The 12,986-nt window shown below is 41.4% G+C and overlaps 1 protein-coding gene across 1 annotated transcript; it reads right to left on the reverse strand.

Annotated features, from left to right (window-relative positions):
* Positions 1-967: 967 nt before the first annotated feature.
* On the reverse strand, positions 968-12,629 carry chrnb4 (cholinergic receptor, nicotinic, beta 4 (neuronal)). The gene is made up of 6 exons (XM_074666118.1): positions 12,549-12,629; positions 7,890-8,035; positions 6,570-6,614; positions 6,248-6,357; positions 3,437-4,490; positions 968-1,642 (listed from the first exon to the last, which is right to left on the reverse strand). The coding sequence occupies exons 1-6, from the start codon at positions 12,598-12,600 to the stop codon at positions 1,478-1,480; spliced, it is 1,572 nt and encodes a 523-aa protein (XP_074522219.1). The 5' UTR covers positions 12,601-12,629; the 3' UTR covers positions 968-1,477.
* Between the last annotated feature and the right edge of the window lie 357 nt (positions 12,630-12,986).

Consider the following 12,986-nt stretch of genomic DNA (forward strand, 5'->3'; position numbering starts at 1 on the left):
TGTTTGCAGCATGAATTGCTTGCCTTGCCTGCCTGTGTGAAAGGGCAATTCTGAGAGCAATGTTTCCATGCATATCTTATTAGAGACTAATGACACAAGACTGCTGACACAAGGTTCATGATTTATGGGCCCTCTCAGTGTGCGTTGAATGACGACTCCTCCTGCTTTGTTTGGATTGAAACAGATGATTAATTGCCGTGTCTCTGTCTCCACTAATGATGGGGAGCTAACAGGTGAATTAAAGGATAAAAATCATAAATGATCTTGAAAAAGGGAAACAGAGATTAAATTAAAGGAAGTGCATTCTGTGACACACACGCCTGTTGGTATCTCTTGATTTAGATTTACAAAACCGCTAACAGTCGGCAGAATCTGTAACAAGCTCACTCAGCTCTGTTTACTGAGCTGTAAATGTCTGTGTGTGTGTGTGTGTGTGTGTGTGTGTGTGTGTGTGTGTGTGTGTGTGTGTGTGAATTGGAAACCATCGTTTAAATGTGCTGCACTCTTGAGCAAATATGCACTTAGGGGAGATCAACTCTGGTGTAAAAGAGTACATACGTGTCCATCAAATCACATTAGTTCAACAATGTCATTCATTGTCAAATATATTTGCCATGCAGATTTCATGTCATGTATGCATTTCTTCTTTTGCTGTACAAAACATGTTGTACCCACATGAAGGAAAAGTCAATGTTTTTATGGATACCAGCTTCACCTCAAACTGTTTCTTGCATCAACATTTTTTATTTTTGCCTGGTCACACATTTTCAAGCGAACAGCTGTCTTACCTATTTGATGAAATGTTCTTATTGGCACATCTTCAGCAACTGTATTGGCTCTAAGTAAAAACTTTATCACTTGCAACAAAGATTAAGTAAGCACTTTGGCAGGACCCTGACAATTTAATGACTTTATTGGTGATTTCACAGATTTAATCAAACTGAAAGAGGACACAGTTTACCTTTGTTATCCATTCTTTAATCACACATCACATTTTAACTTGAAGACAAATAGAGTGTCAAATATCATCTGACAGCTGACAGATTTTTCACATATTTCTGTGATATTGGAGTATATTTCTGCAATAGTCCACTATATATCAGTGCAATGAATGTTACCATTAGCCTAGTTCTGCAGAAGACCTTTGTAGAGGGGAAATGGCCTCAATGCTGTATGTCACGTTGGGTCCTTTTGAACAAAAATGTATTTCTTTAATATACCAGAGGGTGTGTTGTATTGCTGCAGATCATGTGTTGTCATCCTTTCAGGTGCCTTATTGGTGAGGTTTGGCACAGACCGTGTCACATGAAATCCCTTCCAGCGCACTGTTGTTGTATTATAGACTTTAAACTACCAGTACATGAACCATGAAACTGATACTGCCCTGCATCTGCTCATAAAACCGCTTTACTTTAAAGTGTGATTGCCTGGAATAATGAAAGAAAAAGATAAGTTGAATGATGACCATCACTACTCTTTAAATGCGAGGTGTTTCTGAGCTGCTCTCTTGACTCGGAGTAATATGACTCTGGAAGACAGGCTGAAGGAATAACCCGAGTGTTCCCACAACACATACTATCACAAAGATCCACAGGAACATCCGGTCCACTACCATGGCCACATACTTCCAGTCCTCTATCACCTGCAAGTAGAGAGAAATTTCATTTAAATCAGTTTTTGAGCAAGCTGTACTTAGGCATACTTGTATCAGTGTGTTACAGAACTATGCTGCCTTGCATCTAGTTAGCCACTAGGGGGCATAGAGTGAATCTGAGTGAATGAATGTGTGAATATGTGTGACAGGATTTTTGTGACCTAAAACATTGTCACTGCTTTTCAACACATCTCACCTGCACAATGTAAATAGTCTGCAGAGTAGAGTTTGCCATGGGTCTTGAATATAAGGACTGTGTTTATATATATTCCACTATATTTGAACCACTCCTACCAGCAAGAGTATGTGCAAGCTTCCTCTGAGTGTGTGGACAGAATACATTTTAAATGGGACTGTAGTTAATTAATGTAAGAGTTGTTTCCATATTGCAGAGACTTACACTAAAAAAGTAATTGACCCTTTAACCCCATTTCCAGTGTTGTCCTTGGTAGTTGTTGAAACAAGTCATTCCTCATTTCTGGTTTCCTCCTTATTGTATTGATTTATCCGAGAAAGCGATTGATCCCTGAGAGTCTGCCATCAATTTCCTGGGCTACAGACACTACTTAAGGTTAGTGGTATTCCTTCTTGTGCCTCAGAGGTCACACAGTTTACAGTTAATGTTATCATGTCAATACAAACAGCAATGGTCCAGTTTATGGGTCAAGAATAGATAAGGAAAGCTTGGACTGACCTTGGAGCTTAATTGCTGAAAGTTTTGGAAAAGCTTTGATGGAAATGAATCAACTTCAAGTTGCCATCTATTTTGAGCCATCTGTGTGGTTTGTTTTTATCTTATGTGGAAAACACCTATCCTGTATGTAAGCATCAAGACTGGAAGTGGGAGAAGCAGTCACCACTACATCCTACCTAAGTGGATATCATATTTGTCATTGAGGAATAAGTTTATTAATTGTTGTGCAGATTTAAAATGACACACCATGCATTATTTACCAAAGTTTGGTCGATATATATGTGGTCTCTGTGACATCACTCATCTGTTTCTGAAGTAGAGTTTTGAGGCACATAGTTGTTGGATCCCAAATTTGAATTCAACCTATCTTTGGTGAAGTAAGTGTAAGGTACAGAGGAAGGGTTGAGGCAGGATTAATTATTTAACATTTCAGACACAGTTGTTGTATTTTTCACCAGGATAAAAACATTTTTGCCATAAGTTTCTGCTTTTTAGATTGGCGTGTATGTGATTTCCAAGGCCAGTCTCAGGTGGTCACTCTTAGAAGTGCAGTTTTTTTTTTTTTTTTTTTTTTTTTTTTTTTGCATGTTTTAGTAAGTTTTCATATGTATTTTTTGGATTGTATACTGTGAATTAGTTTAGAAGAGCACTATTTGGGATAATATATTTTAATTTTTGTTGCAAATGAGGGTTTAAATAGTGCAGTGATAGGCAAGCAAAACAGCAAGGGGCTCTGTTTTCAGAGTTATTTATGGTTACCAGAAAGCAATATTGTTTTCCACAGTGAGGGGATTTATAAGTAGTCATGTTTGAGGCACACAGCAGAAGTTGTTCTTGTACACTTGCTGTCCATATTTCAAAGGTAAAATCAGTTATACGTATTAAATATATATGTAATGCTAGGGCCATTATATACCAGAAATGCCTTTAAGAGAGAAGAGCTTGAGTGCACCAGTGATTTAAACAAATGCCTGAAACATGTGCCCCTTGCATGTATGGATTCAAATTATTTTAAATAACAAGTAGCAAATTTTATGAAGCACTGTGTAGGTACAATAGAATGTGTCAGTGAAAATGTGTATACATACACTCTGATCATCATCGTCTCCCATCATGTGCTCAGCCACGAATCGAACCCCATTTACTGCCTCCTGGACGTCAGAGGCCAGGTCTGAGCCTCTGCTCTGCTGGAGGTCTTGTGAAGAAGTGAAACAACTGGGAAGGTAGTCACTATGGCGCTGGTCCCCTCTCCTGTGGGAGTGGCTGCGGCTCAGTGTAGAAGCAATATTTTTGTGTCCTGGTGTAGAGAAGGCAGACTCTGAGGACAGCAGGGCAGCGGACGACATGGTTATACCTGCTTTGGATGCCACTGGGTAACTCACACCCAAAATGGCTCTCCTTGCCCTCAGACATCGCTGCTGGCGGAGTCTCTGGCGAGCTGAGTTATTGTGAGGGCGTCTCATGAAGAGTAAGGCAGGCAGTTTGACCAGAAATATCAGCTTGACCCAGGAGGGCATGGTGTGGGTGCTGGGGGAGCGGTGGTGCACGTTGAGAACACACACACTCGTGATGATGGAGAAGGTCACAAGCACCATGGTGAACATCAGATACTTGCCGATCAGGGGGACATCCAGCGAGGTGGGGGGGACGATCTTTGAGATCAATAGCAGGAACACAGTAAGAGCCAGGAGGACGGAGATGCAGAGGGTCATCTTCTCCCCACAATCTGAAGGTAGGTAGAAAACCAAGATTGCCAAAGAGGTGATCAACACACAAGGAATGATCAGGTTAATGGTGTAGAAAAGTGGCTTCCTCTTGATGATGAAGTCATAGGTTAGGTCCACATAGGTGGGGTCAAGAGGGTTGACAGTTCGTCTGCCTGGCAGCGCCAAAATGTCCCACTCCCCGCTTGGTGTGAAATCATCCATGCTGGCCACCTCAGACTTCAAGATCAGATCGATCTCTGTGTGGTCGTACGTCCAAGAACGGAACTTGAGCGTGCAGTTCTGCTGGTCGAAGGGGAAGTGTTTGACCTCAATCTTACAGGCACTTTTGTAGATGGCTGGAGGGAGCCAGTTGATGGTGCCATTGAAGAGGACTATGGCATTGGTGAAGACTGTGACCTCATAGGTACCGTCAGCACTATGAGAAAAAGAGGAAAGACAGATTATTTTGGCTTGTGTTCCAAAAACAAAACAAACAGGCAAACACAGTCACCAGCAGCATTCAGAGATGTCAGGGACAACAGTTCTATTGCAGGGAACTTGCTATCCACTGCTGAGGACAAATAAGAATTTAGTGATCAGCTATTTTTGTTGTGGTATTTTTACACGTTTGTGTTAATATGTATGACTTTGCAAAGTTATCCTTCTGTGCTTTTCAGTCCTTATTGAACAGGATGGCTGGAAAGGGAAAATGCCGGAGAAGTCATGTAGATAGTGGTTGAGGCTGAGAATTGGACCAGCAATTGCTGTGACAAGGACCATGGGCCCTGTGCATGGGGTGCATGCTTAAACCTCTGGGCCAAACTAGTGACCTTTTTGTGACTTTTTGGTTTATTGGCTTTGAAATCAGGTCCATGACGGTAGAGATTGTACAAAAAGATATCTCATATCTTAAGCTTCTGCAGAAGATTTATTTCCATCCACTGTTGCACTATTTTTTCTCCAAGATCTTGCATTAATAATGGTATTTTGGCCACTATCAGTCAGCAATCAGTAAGGCTAAGCAGAAAAAAGACTTCAGTCTGCTAGGGGGCATAAAGATTAGACTCTGGAGCACTGGAAGAAGGTTGTGTGGTCTGATGAGTCCAGATTTACCCTGTTCCAGATTGATGGGCCATCAGGGTAAGAAGAGAGGCAGATGGAGTGATACACCCATCATGCATAGTGCCTACTGTCTAAGCCTGTGGGGGCAGTGTTAAGATCTGGGGTTGCTGCAGTTGGTCAGGTCTAGGTTCAGCAACAGTCTGTGCTCAAAGCATGAGGTCAGCTGACTACCTGAATATACTGAATGACCAGGTTATTCCAACAATGGATTTTTCCTTCCCTGATGGCATGGCCATATTCCAAGATGACAAAGCCAGGATTCATTGGGCTCTAATAGTGAAAGAGTGGTTCAGGGAGCACGAGACATCATTTTCACACATAGATTGGCCTCCACAGAGTCCAGACCTTAACCCCATTGAGAATTTTTGGAGAAGGCTTTGTGCAGTGGTCAGACTCTACCATCATCAATGTAAGATCTTGTTGAAAAATAAATGCAACATTGAATGGAAATAAATCTTGTGACATTGAAGAAGCTTATTGAAACAATGCCACAACGAATGTGTGCTGTAATCAAAGCTAAAGGTGATCCAATGAAATATCAGAGTGCGTGACCTCTCTTTTTGGTGGCGACTTCTTTTTGGCACAGCAGTGTCTGAGTTATTGACAATAAAATCAAGACCTAACACCATGGCTGACAGCCCTGTTAACAAATACAGCTCATGCTTAGCTTTGCACAGCAGAGTGAAGGGTTAATGATGTCCATGAGCACTCGACCTGAGGGTTCCTGCTGTTCCATCAATAAGTTAAATGATATTTGGGGGTTAGCACTTAGCAGCTCTAGCAGCCAATCACTAATAAGATGTCAGCTCTCACAATTGCTCAACTTGTACAATCTACAATCTACAGACATAGTCTTATATTTATATGTACTTTTTGCACTACAGTTTTCAGACAGTTCAATCAAAAGCTTCATTTTGCAGGTTAGAACAGTCAAATCAATACCAAACCTGAAAACCATTTACAGTAAGACCCAACCTAAGAGCAACCAAAGGACACTCATCTGTTAAACACTTAAAATAGTTCTTAGAAATATTGCTTTAAGATAGCACAAAAACTCTCTGTGTTGCTTACTTGTTGTACAGAACAATATCCGGGAGCCAAATGTGTCTGGAGGGAATACGCAGCTTGTCGATACCTTCATACTTTGCAGGGTCCCATGATAACCTGTAGTCCTCCCAGTGCTTTAGAAATATACAGAGAGAAAGAGACCTTGCTGTCAAGTCTGATTCCATGCACTCCCTCAAGACCGACTTATTTCTCATTACATGCTTCATTATCAGAAGTAATCAATGTTAAAAGCACAATTACAGAGGCAGTTTGTTACACATTAAAAGAATAGAAGAAGATATGGGTAAAATCAAATTTAGATGGTGCTGGTTTTCATACACCTTACCTGAGTGAGCCAGACATTTGTGGTCATGATCTGTTCTCTTTCATTCTGAAAATGCACGAGCGAGATAAGAATATACTTATTCATTAGCAACAACAGCTAACCTAAACGGGTGACTGAAAAGTAACAATATAGTGATCATGGCATTTTGTTTTTGCTTATATTATGGTAGCACATCAGCTGACCCGAATGCTAACTAAAGACAAACATGCAAATAAGTCTGAAACAGGAAACAAATATATACAGTATTACTAGATATACAATAAGACTCTTGCATATCCCACAGACACTTAACACTTGATTTTCAGTGTGGGCAATAAATACACATAATTTTGATTTTCTTCTTGAAATCTGCTCATTTATTCTTTTTTAAACGTATATTACATTGAATTGCAAATGATGTTACCTCAAATGCTAATTCATTTTCCAGTCTACCTGATTCTGCTTCTGTGCACATTTGGTTTGCATTTGAATGATAACTTTACAACCCACTTGGTTGCCTTTGCGGGAATGACCAGATTAGCAGTCATAGCCTGGCAAAGACTGCTGCTGCAAGGTGCCCATGCTGGATGTCCTGTGTAGTGCTGGTGATTATTCTATTGAACATCCTGTTTGACAAATCAGAAGCCAGGCAGAATGAAAGCTGTGTACAGTGTTTTGACTTTGCCTTTAAACCAAAAGCAGAACCACGTATCAACAGCAAAATGTTATCATAAAGATAAATTTGCAATGATCTCTCTTTACTGTCATTACAATTCTACTTTTTAAGTCAAGTGAACAGTTACCAGCCTTTAAACTCTTGAGTGATCTCAAATTGATTAACATGTTTTTTTTTTAAATTTTTTGACATGCACTTTCATTACACTGAAATCAAATGTCAATTAATCCAGCAAAGTACAATGCAATTCAAACACACAAACTGAAGCAGTGAATGAACCCTGCTGCCCTGATCTGCAGCCGTGAGGAGTGTCCACTGTAAATCAGAGGAGAGCCTCTATCACAGTGGCCAAAACAGCTTTATGGCCTCTTTTAATCCAATGTGCTGAAGTTTCAATCTGGACATGACAGAGGCAGAGATCACAGCTGACCACATCTATCTTCCACTTCATCCCTTTGTTTAGAGCTACAGCCTCTCTCTGCACAGGCTGCTCTGTAATTAACTGTTTTTTCAATGCTTTGTGGCTCCTGCTCTGTCTTTTCCATCATCCTCTTTCCTTCACTCTGTCTTTCTTATGCTGTCTCCCAAGCTCACATTTTCTATCTCACACACATAAACACATACATATTCATCCTCATGGCAGGCAGGAGAATTTGATGTCTTACCACACTGATGAGCTGAGCCAGAGACACTTGCAGCCTCACCGTGACTCTGGCGCTTCGGTTGACAGCTGGGCGGATCAACGGATTGTAGCGATTTTTTCCCAGCAGCCAGTTCATGAGACGCTCCTCTGAGTCTGCACCACTGCCACCTGCACACAACACTGAGTACAATTATCGTTTATATGCACAGGTAAAGGAATATAAGAGCCCTAGGCCCAGTGTTCAGTTAGAGAGGAAAAATACCTTAATAAACTGATCAACTTAGTCAGCCCTAATTCACATGGAATCTCACATCCATGCTTTTTATTCTATTGAGCGTGTTGATATTTTCTATTCACTTATTTTTAACCTGATATTTTAAACAATACACCAATTTGCTCTACTTAATTGTTTGACTGTAGCTCAGTACTTCTTAGTTAGCTGTTACAAGTAAGCCACAGCCTCCTGGTCTTAAAAATGCCGCCAATGCTGCAAGCATTTAAAATAAATAAATAAACTTTTTACAGCCTTGAACAAGACAACAGTTTTGGTTTTTGTTGATCATTTCTCAACTTTTCTGTGGATGTTTTTTTTCAATACCTATATTAAGCCTCAAAGGTACAGTATACACCGGCTATTTGTTTAACATCAATATAAACAATTCAGTTATCTTTGGCTGTGTCTGTGTTTTTGGTCTTATATTTTAGAGGCTGTTTACATGACAACGGTTTTAGGGTGAAACGCAAAAGTTTTGTTGCGTTTAAGCCTCGCGTTTATATGAGAACGGCGTTTCAGCCGACCTGAAATGCAAACTTTTGAAAACGGCCTGAGATTTTTCTGAAACGCTGCCGACACCCTTGCCGTGTAAACAGCAAGCCGGCGTTTTCAGTGGAAATGATGATGTCACACTCAGCTTTGCGCAAGCGCATACAACAGGACAACAACTCTGTTGTTACGATCGTCGCAAACTACTATGTTGTGCTTGTGCTGCTGAATCTGCTGAATCTGCTGACTGTCTTCATACATAATGAGCATCTGTTACTCCACTTTTGCTCTTAGTATTCCCAGATGATCAGCTCAACTGTACTATGGTGGAGATCTACCAAAAGCTGCATCTGGACAAGATAGTCATAGCGCCACCTGCAGGCCTGGCACGCTTGCTACAGCGTTTTCAGTTCATCAGCGTTTCTGTGTAAACGCAGATTTTTTTCACTGTGTTTTCACAGTGTTTCAGCGTTTCCAGATGAAACATTGTCGTGTAAACTGGGCCTTAATCTACAAATGGATGAAACCTTCTGTAATGTGTAACTGTAACTGTCAAAGAAATCACCGTACCTTGCCTGTTAGCTTGCCTGGTGTGTATGATACTTTTCTTTATTTGTCACTAGACCATAGGAGTTAGGATTATTTACAGGGGTGGGGGTGGAGGTTATTGAAGGGGCTGTAAAGACAATCTGGAAGAGATGGTGTTTTTCCAGGATTAAGACTCCATTTCCCATGAGCACTAGCACACTGTCGTGAGGGCGTGACTCTTCAGGTGTACTTGTTATGAAGCAAATAAAAGGAGAGCAGATCTTCTGTTAAACTCTGCTCTCCTTTGTTCAAGACAAGTTTTTACTGGATACAAAAGCTGCGTTTCCACCAAGCAGACCGGTTCGGTTCGTCTCCGTCTCCATTGCGCATTTTGTGGTGTTTCCACTGACTTATCCCGGGCCAGATCCCCAAAAACCGAGACGAGCCGGCCTACTTTTTTGGGACCCTTCCGTATGGGTGCCAGACTGAACCGATCCGCTCTCGGAAGGTGGAGCTACAACGCTGCAGACCGTTGATTGGTCAAAAGTATGTCACTTACCCAGCGACAGCGGCTGCATTTCTCCTAGCAGCACACAGCCTTCTCAGAAACAAAGCTTGATTGTACTTTGTATCAAAGAGCTACATGCCAATCACAGAGAGGACAAATGCTGCATGTCTTCTATCTATGCTCTTTGTTTACTGTGTCGCATTTTTCTTGTTCATTGGATTTATTAGTGGGGTAAACTGTGTCGCGCTGCTACAGCGTCACACTATTGTTTACCAGCTGGGGCTTGTGGCATCCGGCTTACACGCCGCCTACCACGAGAGGGCACAGTTTGCTGTGGAAATGCAAACACGATCAGGCTTAACTGTACTAAACCGAGCGAAACGGTACTGAACCAACCCGGACTGCTTGGTGGAAATGCGGCTAAAGTGACAAGATAATGTATTTAATAACAGCTCTTTTGTTTGAAACCTGACAATAATTTAACTTTGTAAACTCAAGTTGTACATAGTTTAGAAGCCAGCTATATTTAGCGCCACTCTCCTTCATACATGGCGACTCTTGCCTTCAGAAACCAGCAGCTGAACCCAAGGCTTTACTTTATCCCCATTGATATCATTTGCTGCTCTGACAGTAAAGTGTGGCTTAAAATGTTGACCAGGGTTACCTACTTGGCTCAAAAAGGTCTGAGAGCATGTGAGGAGATTACAGCATAAACAAAAACAAAAAACAACCAACCAAAGTCATTGTTGTAAACAATAAACTCTCTGTGTTAAAACTTTGAAACACCATAGAAAAAGACGTGACTGTCCCTGCTTGACAGAGTTTCTTTACTGCTTTAGCTGCACCTGAATCCCACTGACTGCATGTCTAACTTTCAAGGTCTTTTTGAAAACAGCAGCTGTTAATTAGGAAAGACAGGCATGACTCTGTGCTGGAAATTAAACTGAAAGGTTGCAAAGTCATTTCAAAGTAATTACATTTTGAAGGAGGGAGAAAGATTAGTTTGCATGTTCAGAATCGTGCTTTGCTTTACACTCAATGTAAAAAGGTATTCATGTTTCAGAATGAGAAGCTCCATCTGTCCCAGATGGATGACGCTCGCACCAGGGGTGAAGACAAGCTTGATTGAAACTGATGATGAGTGCTTCTCATCTGGTGCAGAATGAATACATGTAGCACTACCAATTCCATTTTCCTTACATGCATCTGGTTATTAATGCCTCCCACATGGCCTAGAGTAGCTGAATCATCATGAAAAAGATTGCAATGTGGTGTGACTCTTACTGATGGACCTGGTCAGGAAGAATCGCTGCTGTTGTCAGTATCCAGCAGTTTCTTTCTTTCTTTCTTTCTTTCTTTCTTTCTTTCTTTCTTTCTTTCTTTCTTTCTTTCTTTCTTTCTTCTATACAGGAGCTCAGAGTATCAGCACATGAGCTTAAAGCTGAGAGATGCTGGTGTAAGACTTCCTTCTCAAGTGATTTTCCTCTTGCTGTGATCCAAACTGTGTGTGTCATTATCGGCCTGTTGACTCTTAAAGCTGTGCAAGGCGTGGTTTTGCCCAGTGGGCCAGGGCGTGCTGTCATGACAGTGCCTTTAAAGTCGTTTGGCTGAGGTCCCATCCCAACACAATTTGAGCTTTGCTGCACTTACCAACAGATGGTGTGTTGTCAAAGCACTTGGAGACCAGAATCATACAAAATCTGCTCTAACCTAGGGTCAAAGCCATGTGCAACACCATTCAAATTTATGATAACCGACTGTGAAGTGCCACTGGTGAGTGTGTATTTGTGTGGGTGAGTGAGTGTGTGTTTGTGTGGGTGGGTGTGTGTGTGTTGCATTGACATTATGTTGATTGAGAGAGAGGTCAGGCGTGTTAATATGATGCCAGAGTCAGCCATTGTGGAGTTGATAAGGTCACTCGGCCCGGCACAGTGAAAACATGATTTTACAAAAATCTAATACAGTTGGAGTCCTGAGAGTATAATGAGGTGAGTCAATGAACCAAAACAGGGCAAAGGTTGAGTGAGCCAATTCAAAGTGTGAATACAGATTTTTTTCTTTGGTGGTTTGACAACCTGTAGTTTCAAGCAGCTCAAATACTCCCAAGAGTAATTCTCTTCCTCACTTTTTATCGATCAAAGAAAAAGGACGACAAAGACTCGCCTCTTATGAAAATGTCAAGGACTGCACGGAAAACTATCTGAGCTTTTACAGATCACATGATCTAATGAAAAATAGTTGGGGGCTTAATAGACATTAAATAGATAAATGCAGTAGTTCAAAATATGCAAGCCACGGGAAAAGGTCAGGGGAAGACAATAAGCAAAAATAAGTGAAATAAAATAAAATAAAATAAAATAGATTAAAAAAAAACACTCACTGTAAACTAACTCCACCGATTTAAAAGTAGTTTCAGATGTGTTAGTACCCCTTTGAGTGGTAAAGATTAAAACTGCCTGTTGGCTTCGAGCCCACCCTAAAAATATTAAACCTTCCAAAGTTCACAGTAGATAGCAGGGTTGGATCATCAAGTGGTCTCTGGTGAAACAAAAGTGTCACATCATGCTAGCTGATCAATGTGATTGAAGCATGTTGTGAATAATTTCATGCAATTAAAAGTTTGAATTTTGGAATTGATTTCAATAAAAAGTAAAGCAAAAGATTTTGTCTCTCCGTGATGAATTCGAGGTGCACTTTTTCATGTTCTACAAGTGCCACAGCTTGGAAGTTAATGTAGCTGCACACACGATTTAAATTTAAGGTCATTACATCCCACCAACAGAGTCGACTTTCCTCATAAATTCGGGACTGGCACAATGATGAAAGCACACAGCAGCATCTTCAGCAAGTCTGTCACAAAGGGTAAAAAAAAGCACACTTACTCTGAAGCAAAGACAAACAGTAGGCGAGAAGTAGAGGGAAAGCCCGAGTCATTTTTTCGGCACCATCCGCTCAGCAGGAGTTGTCGGTGATGAAGCTTTAAAGCTGCGGTGTTCTGCGCTCTTCCTGCCGGACATGCCGGACTCCTCACAGTTTGGGCACCTAACCAGCACTTTGCTGATGGAAAAACAAAAAATAAAATAAAAGAAAAGAGACAGTGGCACGAAAAGCGAAATCTGTTGCCGTGCTGTGAGGCTACTTTGCAACTAATCGCCCCACACACAGTCCCAGAGTCTCCACGAGACAAGCGACTCTTTACGCACCGTCGATGCGCAGCAGCCTGCCCCCGCGCACTGCTCCCTGCGTCCCCAGCAAGTCCTGCAGGTCCTGTGGCCGGACAGAGATCAGTGAGCACAAGTTAATTCTACCGCAGCAGCAGT

This window comes from Halichoeres trimaculatus, unplaced genomic scaffold (genome assembly GCF_033239565.1).
Source record: "Halichoeres trimaculatus isolate MK-OKI-2021-1 unplaced genomic scaffold, fHalTri1.1 fHalTri1_scaffold_3, whole genome shotgun sequence".
Classification (NCBI taxonomy): domain Eukaryota; kingdom Metazoa; phylum Chordata; class Actinopteri; order Labriformes; family Labridae; genus Halichoeres; species Halichoeres trimaculatus.